The following is a 22724-nucleotide window of genomic DNA, read 5'->3' on the forward strand; positions in this document are numbered from 1 at the left end:
ACGCCCCGACATAGAGGGGGAGATGGTTCTGTGATGGGGGGGATTTGACTCCATCTGGGCTTGGATGTTAACCCAGTTATCTCAGCACCTATCAGCAGGAAATTCTGCTTTATGGCCTGTCTAAATAGCTGGTTCCGTTAAATCCCACTTCCTGAACCGAGCGCTGACATACAACCACAGGACCATTATGGGCCTTCAAGAACTATAAATTCCAATTAGCTGTGTCTGACGGGTTTCAGGTTTTAGCTACTGTTCTATTGATGCATTCGATATTAGTGCTAGAGCGGCTGAAAGTCAATAGGAAACGCCTTAATAAGCTTGAGCCACTTATGGACGTTAACCGTCAACATCGTCTCTATAGAGGAGCTTTTTGAAGAGCTTGGTGGTGCTGAACACTTCCAGTCCTGCCGCAATACAATTCCATAATTTTTTCTAAAGGTGCAAATACCATTTTCAAATTGTCCTTTCTGAACCCCTTTTTTTTTATTAAATAACACATTGCTAGGTTTACATACAATTTTGCCTGGGACTCTTTCACAAAAAAAAAAAAACTTCTATGTGCACACAATAGACAAAATAAGCACTAGAAAATGAATACGTTTATAAGCAGTGTGACGGCAGTATTGCAGGAACCCAGTGTAAAATAAGTTTAAAAAACGTGTCGGACAGCACAATTATATATTCAGTAATACACCATACATAGCCTATGTGTATGGTGTAAATACAAATGTATATGGTTATTTAAAAAAATGCGTAGTTCAACATAGACATTTTATTTGTGTGCATGTTTTATGTTAATGTCACTTCACAGCTCCAACACAGTAATCACGGAGGTGGCTAGTTCACCTGTGACTGATGGGATTGACTTGTTAGATTGCTGTTATTTTATCTCATCACAAGGTGAGATAGGACAATATACAGCTAAATCAGCCACCATCTGTATTTTTGTCAGGATTTAACCTAGGATCTATGAGGGTAAAGGGACAGGGCGATATATTATCGTGTTCCATTGAAATGATAACCTCCTCTGCAGAGGTACGTAATGAGACAGCTTTCGGACTGAGGTGTAAATGTTGGTTCAAAGCACACTTCCCTAATTTTCCAGAAATAAAAGAATATTAGGTGGGAGAAGTATTAAATATTCATAAAAGCAAACTAACGTGTTAAAATGCTAGCTCAGATTTTTTTACTTACTACTATCATATCTGATGACATGGTTTACATGACTAAACAAGCTAAACCCACGAGGACATTTTCCTATTTTAACAGTCTGAAACGCAAGTGAGAAGTACCAAACGCAAGTATGTGGGCGGTTCTATGGTGATGTTGCTATTATACCGGCGGATAAATGACTCTTGCGCCCAACGCAAATCTAAAAAGGGTTGCCCTGAAGTAGCCTAATTACCTGAAGGTGTGGTCTGGGCGTAACGTGCAATAAACCAATGAGAGTGTCATCTGCCAACCCCTTTAAGAGCCATGAGCGCCTTTGAATCTGACGAGTTGATATTTTGATGGCGCGTTTGCAGTCTCCGATGAGACAGATGCATGACCACATGAATTTTAAGACTACAGTTTATGGCCAAATAATATGGCCTAATTCACACATGGAATAGCGTTTTCTTCCACAACTTCAGAAATACTGAGTCCTCAAATAAATGTCGGTAAAGAAAACATAACACACATATGATATGCGGTAACTGCGTTTCTATTTAATGATATACGCAATACATTAACAAACATCTTTTCTTACCAGTATTGTATGCATTATCGTTAACGACTTGTGTTCCTAATATGCTTGTGTCCGCCCCTTAATATACATTGCCAAGGACTGTATTATGCGTTACGTGTTTAGTTTGCGTGTGTATAAACAGATGGATGCACACACGCTCCTGCATTCATTAACTATTTTACACATACACATTCACCACATTCATTCATTCATCACATCATTTTTAACACTCAGTCGCGGTAAAACAATGTTTTCTCACGATCAAATACTCATCAATCCTAAAAGTTATGGGCTTGTACACGATGTCTGTGTTAGGAAAATATGTGTTTGCTTTACGGTGTTTGCAGATGCATTGATTTAAAAGTACAACTTATTACCGCTGTATCAGCTGTTGTATCCCAAATAATTTACCAAGAATGTGTGGATAGGTAGATGAGGGAAGCAAAGTGTATGCGCGAGGTGCACAATCAACATTAAGCATGTGCCCTTAAAAAAGCATCTGAACAACACGCCACTGACTTTATTTCCTGGTTTGTGGCGGAATTGTTTTCTGAAACTGCAAAATAGCACCAGGGAACGTTTGCGCCAGAACACGCCTCCTCCTTTCGCAAAAAACAGTTTCATCCCAACTGCAATAAACTTTCTGAACTCGGAACGTTAAGGATTAAGCATGGCCCTTATGTATTGTGTAGTGTGTATTTCTGTATGTATATCTGTGTTATATGTTTTTTAAGTTGGAACCTGTACCAAGCTGACAACAAATTCCACCAGCCTGGCTGTGTGGCCATTAAAAGAATCAATCATCAATCAATCAATCAATCAAATATATAACCAATGTACTGCACAGGCAATGCTGCATTATAACTGCTAAATTATAAGGAAATACAGTCGTAACAATAATAACAATGATTCTTCCTGGGGAGCTGCGATTTCAGTCTGAGGTCTAAAACACAGAAGCTATAGTTTTCTATTTTTCTAAAAACAATAATATTCTAGGCCTTGGAGCAGAATAAACAACTGAATTACCAGGCTGCCCTAAAATGATGGTCTCCAATCTAGCTTCCCTCGTTCATTCCACATCACCATGGCCTAGAGACACAATGTCTCAATGTCAACAAGAAATATTTCACCATCAAGCAACAACACAATAAAAACACCTCCTCTCGCCCTTTCTCTTTACATTCTGTCTTCCTTTTTACCTCTTCTTCCGCTATCCCATTCAGCGCCTGAATTTGATTTGAATGGCTACTTGACAGCGGCAGAAGAAGAGGCGGGAGTGAGAACAGAGTAATGGTATCGTCATATTTTAGCACCGTTCAGTTCTACTAAGAATCGCTTTCAAGGACCCTGCCCAACCATCAATTTGTTTCGCCCCGGGCCAACCCTGCCCCCTGTCTGGGAAGTTTCCCCTTTATCTAAAGGAGACAATATGAAATCCAGGGTGAATCAGTTTATGTGATTCAGTCTGACATGAACTGTAGATGGAGTAGTAAGATACTACTGAAAAGTGCTGGAGAGATGTCACAAAGTATTGGATGACTTGGTAGAGCGACTCGTTAGCTTGGTCTTCTAAGGGGATTTTACAAAGAGATTACATTATATTAAAGGTGCATTGTGTAGGACATTTCAACCAGCCGGATAACACAACTCCCCCCATCCCTACCTTTCGACGAGGTAGGGGAGGCTGAATCTGCATACTGGCCAGTACGTTGCAGTATGTACTTCCAAAAGGATGTCATCGTCTAAAACAACCTAGAGGTGGCCTAGTGTTAATTGATGAGGTTCCTTGACCGACTCATGAATTGCATTTTGTTATTCAGTCTGTACAACTGTAGGCTTTAGCATACAAGTAAGAAAGCTGCCTAGGGTAAGATAAGTTAGCGTCTCAAGTGCCTCAGTCTGTTGTGGGCTACTTTAGACAAGGAGGTGCGACATGGCAACACGGCCATGTAAAAGACAGGGGGCATGGGTCGACCCACAGTTTTTATAGCTAGACTATAGCAGTTATTGGATGTGATTTTATTGCTAACATTACTGATAATAATAATTACCGATCCGCACGGACTACCGACATGTCGAGGTCATTTGAAGCTAGAAGCTAGTTTAAGTGTGGGCCGCCCCTCTCTCTGTTTGCCGATCTGTACAGGGAGCCAGTGGGCGGGGATGAGAGGCTCTTGTTCTCTGGTTTGTTTGTGCCTGTTGGGTTTTAGCCTAATGTTTGGTTTACACTCTGCAACCTCCCCACAGAACCAGACCCACTCATCCGTACACTACACCCACCACTGATTACAGTGCTTTGTTATGCTCTTGTTCTTACTCGTAATGAAGAGCTTATTTCATCATTTAATCAGGTGTACAATCCAGTCTGTGCTATGGCCACTTGAGCCAGGTCGTAAAAGAAGTGTTTCGTATTGCAACTTTAATTGCGTAACTATGAATTATTATTACCCAGATAATAGGCATATTTTTGTTTGTACAGTAAAATGCATGTATGGACGCTTTGTTCACGGCAATAGCATGTGTGCCTCCAACTTACCCTGTGTATTTAGAACACCAGATAGACTAGACTTAAACACAGATAGACTGGTTCCCAACGTCACGCACAGTCTTCTGACAAGACCTTGCACCATTAACTCACGGAGAAGGCCTTGTGTGATTATGGTGGTGTGATGGTTTCTGCATGCAGGCTCACGCAGTGGGGAGATGGGCGTGGGGGGGGGCTCATGTCCTTAGACCACCATTAACCCAAACCCATTTTCACTGCACGGCTGCCATGGTATGCATGACAACATGAAGAGATGCAATTACAGCATCCGAGGTTGAGCCAATTAAAAAGTGCGGGGTGTCTTTTAAGTGCTGAGCGAGGCCCGAAACGGCCGGCTATCTCTCAGCCTCCACTGTTTCATTAAATTAAATCACTCTTACGCGTTTTATGAGGGGAAGGGATGCGAGGGAAGGAGGAGGTCGGGCGGAGGGTGTCTGGGTCTGACGACGTGTGCGGTGTGGAGTGGTCTCGACGTCGAGTGGATCATGAGAGAGGGACGGGGGAGAGGAGGATTCACCTGGGACTGGAATCGGGGGGGCCCATTTCCTGTCTGGGCTTAAGCCCCGTTCCCCCCCTCCCCACCCCCACCCCCACCCTTCCCCCCCCAGTCCACACATTCTGCGGCTTACATTAAGCAGCTATTCATCACTCACCTGTATGATTGACAAGAAGACTCAAGACTCAGGGGTCCCCCCCCCACCACTCCTCCTCTTCCATAAGGTCCCTACACCACCAGGGGCTTTTCGACCCGTTTGATGCAATTGTACAACGAAAGGTCCTTTAGTTGCACCATTAATTGAGTGTCACTTGTTGTTCAGTCTATAGGAACCCTCCTGACACAACACACACACACACACGTGTGTGTGGTGACCTTGCCCTTGTGTTTATGATGATTCACTAGTATGTGTATCAATGTGAACAACAGGTCCATACACTATATACACCATTAACCACTCACCACAAGAGAGGATAGCATGCCTTACTCTAAATAACATATTCCAGCATGTGTACGGGACGTACACATGAATAACAATGAGGAATGCAATGCCCGGAGCGGCCTTGCTTCGGAGGTCTTGAAGATGAATACGGGCACCACCTTGAGACGCTGTTTAGAGGACAGTTTTTTGTCATCAAGCGCAGCTGGATACGTTAAGTAAAACTAAGCAGCCACTTCCAGGGCAAATGACATCCTGATCAGTCAGCTATGGCTACCTGATATCCCGGCAGCGTGTTTACTCCCCCCAGCTGTCTGCACATGCACACTCGCTCGACTTTGTCTGAAGGACGGCTATGAATCAAGTCAATACCTCCACCCTTTAAAGAATGCCCCATCTATCATGGCGCAAACCTGCACAATGTTCCAGCTTAGCTTACTGTTTTGTCTATTCTGCGCCAACAAGTCTTTACTTTGCACTCTACAGCTATATCTATCTATATATCCATTTATCTATCCATCTATCTACACACACACACATATACATTGATATATCATGGCTTATATTGTGCGGAGTGTACCCAGCGATGGAGCCAGGTGCTTGAGGAGGCAGTCCTTCAGAACACAGCTGCGTACTGACCACGTCAATCGAAGGAATACAATCATCGTCTTCCTCCTTCTCATCGTCATCACTGTAATCCATGGCCACTTGTCCTTGCTTGCTTCACCTCAGCCAGAGACACAGTACAGCTCATTCCCATCCACCCGCTCAGTCCTACCTCTCGTGAAAACGGTTAAAGTCTGGGCCGCCGACACTATTGAAACTCTGAAGGGGTGTTAGTCGAGCATAGACCGGGACGTCTTCCATGAGTCATCAGAAGTCATCACAGATTGTATTAACGTGTGGCTGCTGTGACCCTCCTAAAGAAAATTAAACTTCATCCCAACAACAAGTCATGCATTACTGAGGACGTTAAGGATTGTATCAAACGCAAGAGGCTTGCTTTCAGGAATAAGGACCAACTCAGATCAGCACAGGGGGAGCTGAACCAGAAACTCAACAAGGAATCAAGGAATCAATTTGGAAAGATGATGGATTGATCTGTGCAATAATATAAAGGAACTGTAGGCCACAAAGAAATCCATTACAAATGTGTCTCCCACCAGGAAACTGCACACAACAAATGACATTACCAAGGCAAAGAATTTGAACGACTTGCACATTAGCTTAGATTTACATGATTTCTCTTCAGAATATGATGGTGCCATTAACAAAATAACATTTGATGAGTGTGTTCCAATGATAGAAAACAGGCAAACATCCCTAAGGGAACAGGCCCTGATGGTGTCTCAGCTTTCCTTATGAAGATATGTGCAGAGGAACTTTGGTCTCTGTCCTTCAAAAGATCTGTGGATTCTCATACAGTTCAATCCCAAAACCTGTTCCTCAAGAGAACAATGAGTACAGACCAGTTGCTCTGCCCTCTATTGTCATAAGTTCCTGGACAAGTTAATTGTGTGGGAGTGAGGTCAAACATAGATGAACAGCTAGTTTACCTTTAAAGACAGTCGTGGCACTGACGATGCAGCACCATAAAACACCTTATTGTGTCACCTTGAAAACCCAAAGGCCTAAGCCAGACTGCTGTTTTAAGACTTTAGCTCTGCTTTTAATACCCTGCAGCAACACATCCTTCTTAGTAGACTCAGACAGTTGCCTGTTAATCCATTAATCATCAGGTGGTCACACCTTTTGGACCAACAGGACCCAGCAGGTCCGAGTGAACAGGACATTTTCTGAGTTTAAAGTCACCAAGTGTTCTTCAAGGATGTTTGAGTTCTCCCATTCTCTTTGCATTATATACAAATGAGTGCACGAGCAGACATCCCAGCACCTACATTTTTTTTACGTTTTCTGATGGCACCGCCTTCTTGGGTCTTCCTCGGACACTCTGGCTATAGTTTGGCGGTTAAAAAGTACAAATAGTGTGGCGCCCATCTCATTTTAAACACGAAGAAATCAGAAGAAATCTTTTTTCATTCAGGACATCTGGGGCATCATTCTCCCTTACTGTTCCATAACGCTTGAATGACCCAGGTTCTTTCTTACAAATACTTGGATGTGCATATATATTGTCACAGTGTGGGTATATCCATGTGAATTCGGCATGCACTAGGATCCAACAGCGACTCGATTTCTTGGGAAGACTCGGGGTGTTTGGGGTCAGACAGAGGGTATTAATATTATTTTATCATGCTGTGATAGAGAGTATATAACCTTATGGAATATCTTGAGTTAAAATTACAAATAAAGAGACTGGTCCACACAGCAATGAAAGTGATGGGGGTGAGGGAGCATCTCTCCCAAGACCGCTGACCCCTCCCATGTCCTTTATTCAGCATACGGACAGCTCCCATCAGGTAGATGCTACAGGGTGCCACTCAAATGCAAGAAAATATACCTTATAAATAAGTATGACAACCCGTTGATCCCTCTATCTGTGAATCTCCTGGACCCAGGATATAATGAGGGTGTGAAGGGATGGGTCAGTGATGCATGTACTTGAATGCACTTATGTTCGCACATGTTTGTGCGATGCACTTTAAGTCTGTTACTGCACTATAAATGCATGTCTTTTTTGATGAGGCAGCCTTTATGTCCAAGACAAATTTCCCTCGGGCCAAATAAAGCAATCTCGATCCTGATCGCACAAGGAAAGACGCGAATATGGGGTAGGTGAGCTTAGCGAAAACACTGAAAGGTAGACCACATGAAATTGCGCGTTATGAAATAATAAATCAATTGAAAAAGAGAGCAAAGAGCCAAAATTCCCAATCATTAACCTTGAGCCGGTGATTATTTAAAGCGAAACCTATATAAACACATACCTGTATAGGTATAAGGAAGCCATTGAGCACTGGGGACCCAAACACGCAAGGGATATGGGTGGGTTTGAAAACAATAAGAGCGGAAGCTACTCAAACACATCCTAACTAAGCATTTAGAAATGGATGAAGGTGCTTTGGGGTAAGAAGTCATGTGTAAACGAGTCCGCAGCGTTACAATCAACGTCATGCATCACTCAGGTGGGGTTGAGGAGAAGCCATTCATCCTTTGTCATTTGTGTTCTGTTAGATAGCCATTTCCAGAAGCGCAGAATAATTTGAGATCGAACAATGCCAAAAAAAAGAAGGAAATAATAACAACCAAAAAAAATTAAAGGGTGCATACATATCCCTAAATGCAAGGGAGAAAAAGTGAGAGAGAGGGAGAGAGCGAGAGCGAGAGAGACAGACATACAGACAGAGAGACAGACAGAGAGAGAGAAAAAGGAAACTAAACTTGCCATGTAGTTTGCCGTGGTCACACCCGGGTATGCAAGATCAAAACGGGTAACCAGTGCAGGCTGTAGGCAGAGAATGAAAGACAGGATCACTAGCCAGCAAACTGGGGTAGGGGGTGGGGGGGGAAAGGGAACAACAGCAGAGAGGGGGGGGAGGTGGGGGAGGCAGACAAGGCAAACACAAGGCAGGGAAAGAAAGGAAAAAAGCAGTTTTCATGAATGCTCACTCATTCTTTCATATTTTATGTCATGGATGATTTGAAATGAGAATATCCCGGAGGGAATATTCTCAAAGAAAAGAGAGATATCAAAGTTCAAGAGGAAAAGGAGTTCAGAGGGGACGTCCATCAGGGTTATAAGCGGCGGGCCAGACAGAACCAGCCAGGCCTTCATCTTGTCTGTTCATCATGAGGCGTGTACGGTCCTCTGTAATTACTCTGAATCCAAACGGGATGCACTGTGGGTCCCCTCTCCATGCAGATCCAAAAGGGACCAAAGGGCGTTGAATTCAGACTCATGTTTTTACAAACAGCGCCCTCCGGTGGCTGGAAAAGCTACTATAGGACCCAGACTCATTAGAGTGATAGGGCAATGCCTCGCACTGTGCACACGTATACTCATTAGCACACGAGTGCACGCCAGGAGTGTAAATAATAGAACAGGCCAGAGGGGGTTATTCAAAGCACTTCTCACGTCCAATGTTCCAAGCCTTCAACACTCTGATTAAAAATGTGTCTGGGGTGTATCGGCGGATCGATGATAGAACTGTCCCCATTAGGAGGCGTGACGGTCAGCCTCCCCAGGTGTGTGTTTGTGGCATTCGAGTCTGAACGTTACCGACCGAGAGGCAGCTAATCTCCATCCCTCATCTCTCCGACAATCTAATCTTAATCCCAGCAGGGCTGCGTATTCGGGAGGGACAAATTCCACATTCATGAGAGTAACTTTCACTTTGAAATAAATGTTTTCAATCGACAACAATTTGAAAAGGTCCATTTGGACCTTTTCTTGGTCCTTTCTGCTCATGCCGGAGTGGATGCTTTGATGCAATCCCGTAGGCTCGTTGCCAGGTACCAGCTACAATCCAAAGCTTTCCTGCTCTCGGCCTACCACACTTCAACTCTTGACTCAAACTCTTGACCCTTGGCTGTCCAGAAAAGCTGGATCAAATGCTTTCAAAGATCAGGGTTCAGCTCAGACGTAAGAAACGCCTGTGTACGGCTCTGGGGCAGTGTACAGGCGACCCAATCGGTTGTGTTAACCTGATAGAACCTCAGAACCTGAACAACAATAACATGAAACATGAAAATGCTGCCGCCTGATTTGCACGCCATTGGCAGATCGTTCCAGCAAGGGTTCTACAGACATGTTGCGGAACAACCATAACCAACTTATTCCTAATTCAATATGGGGGAATTTCAGGTACAACTGGAAACATGGTTGGCTAGCTATGTAGAAACTTCTCGTATACTGAAACCAGAAGCATCCCTCTCTTCATTTCCAACACTGCCCTCTACTGGCATGAATCTAAATGTAAACCACTTTCAGCTCAATTATATGCTTACTTACATGGAAACTGTCTATTTTAAACTAAATAGCTGGACTCAAGAGACACGCTGAACAGTATTTGACCCTCATTTGGGAAACACATTAGTTAGAAATATACAAAGAACAGAAAAGAAGGGTTAGGGAGACAGACAGACAGACAGACAGACAGACAGACAGACAGACAGACAGACAGACAGACAGACAGACAGACAGACAGACAGACAGACAGAGAAAGAGAAGGCGAGAAAGCTAAACAGTTAGAACAAGAGAGAGAGAGAGAGAGACAGTGATAGCAAGAGGTGGAGATCGAGAGAGCAAGAGAGCAAGAGAGCGTGTGCTCGAGAGGAAGTGAGTGCTTTAGTAATTTCCTCTCTACACAATATCAAAGCGGCACGGATTCAACCATGCAGTTCAAGATAAGAGCTGGTCAAGATGAAAAAGGAATAACCGGAAAACAGACAGGGCCCAATTTAATACGTACAATAAACAGAGCAGAATCACCGATAGATTGCCAGGTGGGCCTTTCTCGCTCTAACCATTCAGTTGATTGCATTTTGAAGTGCACCTTAAACTCCCTGTCTATTTCTGCTATATCCATGAAGCTCTACACCATGGCTTGCCCCTACTGTTCACAGCCATCGTCACTAGTAGAATATTGACATAGAAGACATCTGCTACTGCTATAAAGCCACTAGTTATGCAAATATATATAGATATCTACATACATGCATACATATACCTGGCTGTTTATGCAGGTTAAAGACCTGCCAGATTGACAAAGAGAGAGAAAGAGTGAGGTACAGAGCGAAAGAGAGAAAGTCTGAGGTAGTGAGAGAGAGGAAGGGCAGATCGAGAGTGAGAGAGGGGAGGCAGACTGATAGGATGCCAGGTAGGCAGTCATTCATGGCTCGGAGATGAGGAGAGACAGTGACGGGTTGAAGGGAATGTGAGTAGAAAACAAAACTCAAACAGAAGATCCCTCTGGGGAAATTACAAAGAAGGTGTGTGTGTTTGTATATGCGCGCGCGTGCGCGTGTGTGTGTGTGTGTGTGTGTGTGTGTGTGTTCATATATGCCTGTGTGTGCGTGCGTGTATACGCGTGTGTTTGCATGCGTATTGCGTGAGTGTTTGCGTGTATGTGTTTGTATATATATGCCTGTGCGTGCATGCGTGTGCGTGTGTACGTGTGTGTGTGTGCATGCATATGTGTGTGTGGGAGGAGGTTGCTGACCTTGAGTGGTGAGATGTGTGAGTGGGACACGTAGCCGTGCACGTTCTCGATCTCCGACAGGTTCTTCTCCGACACGTGCACCAGCTCAGGGGCGCGGGCCTCGCCTGTGAGCCGCGGGAACCCCCCCTGGTCCAGGGCCGGCGAGTCTTCGTCCTGGTAGTGGTACTGATAGGGGGAGGGGTCCATTAGAACCCATACGTTCAAGATCAATGGAACAATTCAATTGAAATGAAGCAATTCAATGTTCAATGCTAGAATTCAATTTTAAATGTAACACTTTTATCTAAAATGTTACAATTCAGAGTAAAATGTGACATTTAATGTTCTAATTAATGGTTCAATGTGATAATTCAATATTAAAGGTTACATTTCAATGCTAAATGGGTCAATTCAAAGCTAAATGGAACAATTAAATGTAAAATATTCCAATTCAATGTTCAATGTTACAATCAAATGTTCAAGGTAAACTTCTCCAATTCATGGTTACATTTTTCAATTCAATGTTAAAGACTTCAATGTTCGACATTACAATTCATCTTGGGCGCTGTGAGTGGGACGTGCAATGAATAAACATCTGAAATGGGAGAGACTCTGAGGTAACCTGCAGATGTTTTGCTGTTCGTATTGTTTCCCTGTGGGTGTGTGTGCATGGATCTTATTGGACTCATGGGAACAGACACATGCGGCGTCAGACATGCAAATAAGAAACATGTTTGAATAACGTACACAGAAAAGCTCAAATAATCATCAAAGGGGCACTGCTGAACATGCAAACCCCGGTGTGTGACTCGCAATGAAGTGTTCTACAAGGGTGTCAAACAAGGGATGGTGGCGGTGCGATCGATGGCCTTTCTTGATCCGGTAAAACAAAAAGACACGTTTATAAAGAAGCAAAGCAAGGCAGAGAGCAGCAGCGACAAAGCAAGCTAAACGCAGTTCAACAAGGCCGTACACTCACACGCTCACACATCATGTGTGTTTAGAACCATTGAGAACGTGGATACAGTGTGGATGCTTTTGTTAACCTCATGCTTAGACAAAAATTCCCATAGCTCCCAGCATGTGAACCAGGACAACATACAGCAGGCGACGGTCAGGTGAGGTCAAGGAGACAAGAGGACGGATAGACCATGCAGCACCGTCGACCACAACAAAACACGTCAAGGACGTGGAGGAACCCTCCCACCCCTCTCACCCAGGGAGCACTCATCAGGGCAGGGTTCATGCAGGGCGGGGGCTGTCCATTCGGTGGGGAGCCCTGCACCGCCTGTGGCCTGTTCTGGAGAAAGAGAAGCAGTACCAAATATAACCACCGGGGGGCGAAAGAGTGTTGCCTCACAGAGGCACGTCGCACAGGGCAGTTACCATCTTGCCCCTTTGTGGGGCAAGATGGTGACCCTCTTTTGGGACAAAGAGGGTCACCATCATGACATCACAGCATTCACTTTAGGGTCCACAAAGTTATGATGTATTCAGAGTGTAACAGAGTAAATGCAGTGTGACCAATAAGACGATAGTAATAATAGTAATAAAACGAGTAATAATGCAATAACTGATGAAGAGAGATAAATTAGAGTAGCGTTCCACGAATTACAGGTCAACTGGCACATACACATGAGGTGCATTCAGGGGCTCATTACAGGAGACAAGCAGTTTGTTTCGTGATCGTACGTGCACACGCACGTGGTCTCAGACACGCTCAGCCAAGTCACAAGCAAATTCCAATACAGGTAAAGCCAATCACACAGGGACAGACATAGTGAATGAAACCGACTGAAAAGACACACAGGTCTATTGGTGTTGATCTGAGACACTGCTAACTGGTGAAGTCTGGTATATTGTTCATTCTGGAACATGTCAAATGTGGAGGGCTTTAGGAGGAGTCTTGTTCTCATCATGTTGAATCTGAAACAATCCCCCGAGCATGCACAGTCAACTTATGGATTTGCAGTTGATGTAACGCATTTCTAATACACTTTGTACACATTTTGTCATCAGTGGTGTTGGGAGATCTGAACAAAGAAAGACAAAACTTGAGGCTTCCGCTGTAGAAAAGACACATCAAGCGAAAAGATAAGCTTGGCTTAAGGCACCTGAACTGAACGGATCAGCAGGTTGAGTGTGTAAATAACACCTCACTTTGGAACGACCTGGACTGCAGGCGTGGTCTGGATAGAGGCTGGTAAACAGCCTGCACCTTTACTCTTTACACTGACAGAAACAGAAAACCATGATCTTGGGTCCGTCCTATGTTGATAGAGCAACACAACAATAAACACTGAAGAATGACTGTCCTTCCAGTGTGTGTGTGTGTGTGTGTGTGTGTGTGTGTGTGTGTGTGTGTGTGTGTGTGACTATGTTTGTGTGTGCCTGTGGTTGTGTGTGACTAGGTGTGTGTGTGTGTGTTTGTGTCTGTGGTTGTGTATGAATAGGTGTGTGTGTGTGTGTGTGTGTGTGTGTGTGTGTGTGTGTGTGTGTGTGTGTGTGTGTGTGTGTGTGTGTGTGTGTGTGTGTGTGTGTGTGTGTGTGTGTGTGTGTGTGTGTTGATCTCCACGTGAGCAGCACAGTTGGCTGAGTGCTGGAGACGTGGTCCCATTGCAACACTGCAGTGATTATGGTGATCTACTGATGATGATGAGGAGGAGGGGGTTGCCTTCAGCGATACTGTAAAGGGCCAACTTCAGGAAGGATGCTGAACTCTCATCCAATCACACGTCTACTAGGTACCGTCGCTACTAAAAATAGTCCACTGGCCTTTCTCCCCCCTTCATCTTCTGCCCTAGTTGTCCATCTCATGCATGAATCTTTGATGTTACACTATAGATAGGGTAAAGGAACTGTGCAGCAAGAGCGATGGATGCCATTCCTTGGTGGATTACAACAGCAAAAATAACAGCAATTCTAAATATCTGGCTCTATCATCAAGATGCATTTCAGTAGGGAGCCATGTTATCATGAGCGCAGGAAGAGCCTTTAGGTTAGTCTCTTGTTGTGCTGCCCTGCATGCTATCACGAGAGGGAGAGAGAGGGATACACACACACAGAGAGCAAGAGAGCGAGAGAGAGAGAGAGCGAGAGAGCGAGAGAGAGAGAGAGCGAGAGAGCGAGAGAGCGAGAGAGGATTTTTTACTTTTATGTGCTTTGGCAATGTGAATGTATGTTTTTCATGCCAATAAAACCTTTAGACAGAAAAAACAGAGAGAGAGAGAGATGCAGAGGGAAACAGAGAGCGCGAGAGACACAGAGAAGGACGTTTTTTGTCTGGACAGGTGCACACACAGACACACACACAAAAGCGAAACTTTTTCACCCACGCACCTGTGTCGCCTCAATTTTGTGTTGCCTTCTATTTTTGTGCATTATGCCGTAGGTAAGCAGCAGTTCAGTGATGCAGCTACTCCATACAAACCAACACATATTCATTCAGGCATTTATTTAGACCATGACCCTCACCACAAACAGCGGAGGAAAAGCTCTGGCGAGGAGAATGCCGAAGGTGTAGAAAGCCAGATGGACTCCTCTCACTCGACTGTGGCCAGTAAAAATCCCGCCATTGTGGTTGTAAACAGCTTTAAGCTTTCTATATTTAACCAAGCACAAATTGAGTGGTCTTTACTTGGATGCCTTTTTGTGTTTATTAGAACAAACAGCTTAGTGGCACACTTCCTTTGCATTTGTAGTTATTTTATGTGTAGTTGTTGTTAGTGAGGTTACCATTTATTTTACTAAACATAATTTCCTTCCTGATATGGAGTAAAAGTTGCTACTTTAAAAAAATGAATATGTAACAACACAGAATCATGGTCGCCGCGGAGACACAAACCGATACCAAAGTACTCTTAATCAGCCTGCTCTGCAAACAACATAGGGGGTCTAGCAGAAGGGCTGGAGGGCTCTGAATGGCTCCCGATGCACACGGGACCACAATAAAGGAGGCTCACTTCTCCTGACAAGTGGGATAGAGTGAACAGACTGTTTCAATCACTGAAAGCCATTAAAGTGTGACCGAATACGTCAGCAGCATGGGAAGGCTCCGTAACAGGCGTCTCTGAGATGTAAACGATTATGACATCAAACAGGTTTCAAAGCCATAAGGTTGATGAAGAGCCCCGGCAGGTAAGGCATTTTGACAACAAATTCTGGGCAAGTGGAGGAAAAATTGCCATGAGTATGTTCTAACTCCCTACTAAGATTAACCCTCCGGGCAAAAAATACTAGCAACTTAGAGACTACTTTATCCGACTACGGCACGGCAATCAGAATTTTCATAAAACCTAGAAATATATTCCGAACCCAATGACTTGAATGGCAGGAAAGGTAATCGTTAAACAATTTGAGACGAACAAATTATAATTCGGAACATTTTAAAATCACTTAAGATACACTCAAGGTCAATCTTAAGTAATTTAATAACGTCACACATTTTTACATATTTTAATTAAGCTCCAATAGAGGATAACAAACACGCTGTGGCAGGGTAAAACACAGGATTACACAAACATGCACAGCCGTGACGTCCTCTAATAGAGAGTTGTTTTTATTCCTTTAAGTCCATCCGACCCTGTGTTGGCGTTCGCATACTGAGCTGCCGCGGTATGATGCGTTGTAGTATAATGAGGGGGAAGCATTAGCATGTAGCGCAGCCCCGGGAGGACCAGAGCTGTGGCCCCGAGGCTCCGAGAAGCCCAGTGACCTACTATGTTAACCAGGGAGGGAGCAGCTCGCCCGCCTCCGGGTACCAGCACCCACAGTAATGCTGCTGCTTACGCAACCCATGCCAGCAGGCCACTGGAACCCACTGTGTGGCTTCCAATGGATTCCCATTTCATCACTTATGCAAATGTCTAAAAAGGCAACCACTCAGATACGTTTTGGAGTTTGTTTGCTTCTGCTCTGAAACATCGGAGTGGGAAGAAGGCGTTTTTCAATTTTATTCAACCTTTTCCAATTTTCCGAGCTCAAAGTTGACCAAAATACGTACCTATTAAAGTGAATACATTCAGTGAGCAATAACCTAATATATGTTGTCTGTACTGCACTACAATGGTCCACTAATGAGTGGCAGGAGAGCTGCTAAACCTACTTCAGATGATGCTGGGTTTGATCCACATGACACCAGTGATGTAATTGGACTGGACTTGGACATTTAGAATGTAGAATGGCAGCATTCAAGAATGTAACTAGCAACCCTCCTGAGATCGTCTCAGGAGACACGGCACACGTTACACGGCACACGTTACACCAGAGTTGAGGGGGGGTCTATTGGAAACACAAAGAACTATCTTCATCCTCACATAGCGATTTTGCATGTAATGTTTTGCATGTCTTTATCATTCATGACGTCAAAAACAAATCCTTTACATTGAAGAACAATGTTGGAGCGATGATTACAAAAGAAAATCCACCCACTCCCCCGTCACCCACATAGGCATGCACACACACACACACACACACTAGGATTACTACGCCCCCCCCGAGCTACAGTGGCAGCCATGTTGCGGAGGTAGAGCGCAGCCCACGTGAGCCCACTCGACCACGGACTGCTAACAACTGACGGGGATCTTAACCATGAGTGACGACTGCTGCAGGGGAGAGAGACACAGAGAGAGAGAGAGAGAGAGAGAGAGAGAGAGAGAGAGAGAGAGAGAGAGAGAGAGAGAGAGAGAGAGAGACAGAGACAGAGAGAGAGAGAGAGAGAGAGAGAGAGAGAGAGAGAGACAGAGAGACAGAGAGAGAGACAGAGAGAGAGAGAGAGAGAGAGAGAGAGAGAGAGAGAGAGACAGAGAGGGAGAGAGAGAGAGACAGAGACAGAGAGACAGAGAGGGAGAGAGAGAGAGAGAGAGACAGAGAGAGAGAGAGAGAGGCAGACAGAGACAGAGAGATAGAGAGAGAGAGAGAGAGAGAGAGAGAGAGAGAGAGAGAGAGAGAGAGAGAGAGAGAGAGAGAGTGCGATCAAGAGAGAGAGAGGAAGAGAGAACACAAGAAAGATAAACAAGTTGGGGAGAGAGTGTGCGAGATAAAGACAGTTAAAGAGGTCGAGATTAAGAGGGAGATAGAGCGATAGATGAAGAGGGAGCGAGACAGAGATTAAGAGATGGAACAAGGGAGAGTGTTTGCCCTCCAGGTATAAAGAGTGAAAATGGGCTCTTGCATGGTTGGAGCGGGGAGACGCCAGCCTATACTGATAAGGAGATCTAAGGGACGCAAACCTCTCTCCTTCAGACACACAAATATTTTACAAGTCCATCAGCAGTGACGACGGCAGGCAAATGGCCGACGTGAGGCCCTTAAAGACCGAGGGAGTGCTCACCAACACACACCGTAATGCGTTTGTGAGTGGGAGTGACCGTTCTTTACTTCTTAACGTTCTCACTCTGCATCCTTCATGCCCTTTTCAGCATTTCATCTTGATATTTTGTAAATGTGGTGGCTTCCCACACGGTGAGAGGAGATCTGTGTGGGACTCTCTGGTGATTCAGCACCATGGACAGCACCCCCGGAGAGCACTGTGGAGCACTTTCATTGCAGACACAGGTTTAAAATTTCCATAACAGCTTATATTGCTTCAGGGCATCCATCTTGCCTGTTCATCAAAGGTGCTTGAACGCAACTCAATTTCTCAAAGGCAGACAATTTAGAGTTGGGGGAGGAAGGAGGAGACTCTTGCTCTCCTCTGCTCTACCTGGCTCTCTCTTTAAGAGGATCAAGCCCTACCTATGGCAGCTTTAAGATACAAAGCAGTGCAGTCTGCGAAGGGTTCAAGTCCGTTGATTGGAAGATCCTCTCCCGTAAAACCGTACAGAGATTTTGTGGCTTGATTTCCTGCGATCGGCCAACGTATGTCGTATGAGGACGCATGCACCGCTCACTTCTCTCCGTTTATGTCTTCACCTTCAGCTGAGCTTGCCACATACGAACTAGCCTCCTCAGAAGTTGTACGGTTTTACCCCCAAACCCAGGCACACCAAAATCTGGACGCGAGCAACACACAGGGCTTGAGGCGCAGGAGGCAAAGGTTTTCTCTAAACTGTAATCTAACTACATGCCACGGATACAGGCATTAAAGCGGTCTACGAGTATGCAGAGCCAGACCTCTGGAGGGGGGTGTTGGATTGGGGTCTTATGGTATTATGTGTGTGTGTGAGTTTGTGTGTGTGTGTGTGACTGGTATGTATGTGTGTGTGTGTGACTGGTATGTATGTGTGTGTGTGTGTGTGTGTGTGTGTGTGTGTGTGTGTGTGTGTGTGTGTGTGTGTGTGTGTGTGTGTGTGTGTGTGTGTGTGTGTGTGTGTGTGTGTGTGTTTCTTGGCTTAGGTTTGTCTAGTGTGATTTGTTTCGGTAGGTCGTTCCTCCCTGGGAATCTCACCTGAACCTTTCTGTGGGCTGATCCGGTTTTGTGGTGGTGAAGGACAAAAGCGACATTAAAACGGTGCCTTTCGGTTGATATCTCTGTCTATGGGCATAATCAAGGACATGTTGTTTGAGAACGCACTATCAGCAGCGCCATTCATCATCTCCCAGCAGCCTCCAGATTACATCTTTCTACTTTAGGGACAATAGGGAATAAAATGCTATAGTCTAAAAAGAACACCCACCAACATCCACTAACATCCGGCTTTTGTCTTTAGCGGGAAAGGTAACAATCGGCATTCCCAGGACTAATGACTCCTTTGCAGTTGTCGAGGGGATTTATCGGCTCCAGCTGTGATCAGCAGCGATGCCATCATGACTAATTTCCACCTCGTCTTCTTGCGTGATGCTATGGAGTGCGTTGAAGTTCGTGACGTTGGAAAGAAAATAGAGTGGAAAAACATGCAACAGCAATTTTGTTCTTTGAAGTGAGTTTGAAAGAGAGACTGAATAGGCAGGCGATATGAACCACCGAAACATTTTCTCTGGCCCCCATGCTCTTTTCTTATATTAGCAATATTAGTAGTTTTGTAGGTGTGGTATTACTAGCAGTAGCAGTGGTAGGGGTGCTGCCACCACCAGCGTTGGTGGTAGTAGAGACCACTGACAGCAGAGCATGCCCTGGGCTGCGGTGGGTCTTGAGAAGGCTCTTTATCTGTTCCTTATCGACTCATTTGATTCGGGTCAGGCAGGCTAATTGGCGGCAGCAGATCTCATTGAGCTAAATCTCTTTTGTCAATCGCCATTGTTGCCCCGCTTGATTCCAGCTGTCACTATCTGTTAAGAAGTAGAAGTATCTAGAAGTAGAGTGCAGTTCTTGAAGAAGAAAGGAAAATGGATGGCTCTTTCTGGAGGATTTCAGACGTGTCGTAACTAGCTGAGCTATCGGAGCCGGGGGATCACTTATATTTAGTTCCTTGTTTCATATTGGAATAATTACCTGGATTCTAATCATTTTGGTAGGTATTGCATTTTGTCGGATTTAAGTTAAATTAATAGCTATTTCAACTCTGACAATTGGACCAAAAAGACCACGTCTCTCGACTTTATAAGATAAACATCTAATTTAGTTTGAACTCAGAGAGAGCAGGACAAACTCTTAGCCAGCCATATTGATAATGGACTTGAAAAGAGGAACATTGGCATAGCAGACAACAGAAAAACCTCGGAGCTCAGGAACAAAGCCCATGCATGCACACACCAACTGTGCACATTAGATATCGTTGGTATCTGATTCTACGGATTAAGGCAGCACATTGAAACAAAAGCTTTGTACACAGCTGTGTCTGTAGTGGAGTGTAAACTGCTGCAGGCGACCAGAGTTTGTGTTCACTAATAGACAGTGTGAAGAGCAAAGCACAACCTCTATAGTCGGCCCTGCTGCTTAGATGGTCCAATCCCATGTTCACCTGTTCAAACTCGCACACAACGTCTAACTGATCACCGTTTTGATTGTTTGTTTGTTTTGTTTTGTCTTGATTTTGTTTTATTTATTTTTTATTTTTTATGTTTATTTATTTATTTTTTTCATAATTTTTATGATGACTATATGCTCTGTAAGGTGACCTTGGGTGTCTTGAAAGGCGCCTCTAAATTATATGTATTATTATTATTATTATTATTATTATGTCTGTGATTGAGTTTGCAAAGGGATTATGGACTGCTCCAACTCCACAGACTGTAATCTACACAAGCAATTTCTTCCACGTTGTCTTCTGACAATATTTAAGTACTTGAAACTAAGATAGCAAGCACATAGGTGGATGAAATAAGGAGTTATTTGGACAGGAGAGCGAGTGATAACAAATAGTTGAAGGGTGTAGTAGTAAATCATTTGGAAGAGATGCCATTTCCTATTTCAAGATCTTAAGTTAAAAGGGCGAAATATGCACTTCAAGTGAAAAGTGATGACTTTATGCTTCCTTCTTGGCAGAGCAAGGGAATGACATCCCCAGGGTAAAGTTTTGACCACTATTCAAGAAGCACTTTAAGAGAATGGGACAGTATGGTCAAAGTACTTAAGAGTCCTCATGAATCAAATTTTCAACATCTTCCACCGATCGTTTTTCTCATTTTGCTTGTCCTTCTGAGTCAGGGTAAAATATGGATCATTGGCCAAGGCGGGCACTGTACCTAGGTTGTGAAGCTTGGCCACTGGTATATAATTTGCCTTGCCAACAGAGTGTAACAAGTGCTGAATAGAGAAAAGGCCTATTTTTCCCGCGCTTTAAAACAGAGAACATAATTCAATGGACTGGTAAATGAAAGACCAACCGATTGGACCCGTAATAAATTGCTTTTTCATAAACTGCCAAGAGCTACATGAACAAATGAATTAGCTGACTCAATATCTTATAGAATAAATTATGTAACAATCATATATAATATAGAATATAGGAACATATACATATATATTAATAAATGACCAAGCTTAAGCAGGCACTAGTAGAGGTCATAATCACATCGACAACACACTACTTCACCATGACAACTTGCATCACTTTATGATCTCACTGTTTGATCTCAGGGAACTGAGAGAGGCACAGCACAGCACAGGAAAAAGGCGGCAAATACCAAAACCAGAAATAACAAACGGGTGTTCTGTGAAGCAGCCTCCTGCATGCATCACCATGTGAAAGGGACTAAAAGTTATTAAATCAGGAATACCGGACATGCAGACAAATGCAAACCATCAGGTCATAACCACACTGACCACACAGTCACATTGCCCCACAGTTCTTTGGAAACATTTATCTCTTCCCTCGAATTGTTGATCCTCAATAGCAGTTCCTCAGAGAGACAGACTCACATACAGAATGAGCGAGAGAGAGAGAGACATAGAGAGAGAGGCAGAGACAGAGACAGAGAGAGAAAGAGAGAGAGACATGAGAAGAAGTCAGAGACAGAGACGGAGAGATGGTCAGAAACAGAGAAAGAGATGGAGACAAAGAGAGACACAAAGAGAGAGACATGGAAGCAGACAGAGAGAGAGAGACAGTGAGAAAATCAGAGACGGATGGACAGACAGAGAAACATAAAAAGGAAGATGTACAGACACAGAGACACAGAGACAGTTAGAGACAGAGTAAACCCTAGGCAGCCTACCTTGCATCCAAACATGAGAGACAGAGAGTTGCCGGTGCAGGCCACTTTGCAGTGGCAAAGCACAGGGGTGCAATCTGGACTCTTCACTATAGGACACATGTTTCCACCAAAAAGCACCAAAAAACCAGAAATAAAGATCCCTGCTGGAATGGTCCCTGGCAGTGTGACTGGGAGCAGACTGACTGAACCAAACGCCTCTGAAGAGGGGAAAAGAGGCTTTCACGCTTCTTTTGCCTCATCTCTACCTCCCCTCCCTCTCTTTCAGACAGCTATACACAGCTACAACCCCCCCCCCTTATCTTTTTTCCCCTTTCTTCTTCTTCAGTGTCTCTCTCCCTATTTCTCTCCTTCTCTCCCTCTCTCCATCTCCTTCTTCCCCCACCCCCTCCCTTACTCTGATTCCCTTGGGTCTCGTAGTAGCACGAGCTCATCACAGCCGGCACTAAACTGCTCCAACACGTCATCGACTTAAGATGACTAAAGTATGAATTTGATGTGTTCCTTTCATTAAAAAAAAGGAAAAGGGCACAAGACCAGAACATAGCTGCAGCAGCAGCATTGTGTGTATTCGTGTTAAACGTTGTTGTTTATCATCACTCACTCCATCTCACGTAAAATCATAGCCTTCTCTTCTCCTCCCCCCCAACAGCTGGCCTATAGGTTGGCGTAGGCCTGCATGTTGGTACAGATGAAGCTCAAGTCAGAGACACACTGAGAGCACCCATATGGTGCACTGTGTTTCTTGCAGTGGTTACTAGGCGTTAAAAAGTGAGCTAGTAACCAGTAGCAGTTTATGTGCTGAATACTAGGGCACACATTTGGCTGTTCATTAAATGTGTGTGCGCGAGCACGCCTGCGTGCGTGCGTGTGTGATATTT

The 22724-nt window shown here is 44.3% G+C and overlaps 1 protein-coding gene across 1 annotated transcript in view; it reads right to left on the minus strand.

The window, feature by feature from the left end:
- The window catches only part of dlg2 (discs, large homolog 2 (Drosophila)), a 126397-nt gene that overhangs the window by 56178 nt on the left and 47495 nt on the right, over positions 1–22724 (minus strand). Inside the window, exons 5-7 of the mRNA XM_056594105.1 lie at positions 12527–12610; positions 11332–11496; positions 8556–8615 (exon numbers count right to left, since the gene is read on the minus strand). Of these exons, the coding sequence (XP_056450080.1) occupies positions 8556–8615; positions 11332–11496; positions 12527–12610 (309 nt within the window). The remainder of the gene's footprint in view (positions 1–8555; positions 8616–11331; positions 11497–12526; positions 12611–22724) is intronic.

This window comes from Gadus chalcogrammus, chromosome 7 (assembly GCF_026213295.1).
Source record: "Gadus chalcogrammus isolate NIFS_2021 chromosome 7, NIFS_Gcha_1.0, whole genome shotgun sequence".
NCBI lineage: Eukaryota > Metazoa > Chordata > Actinopteri > Gadiformes > Gadidae > Gadus > Gadus chalcogrammus.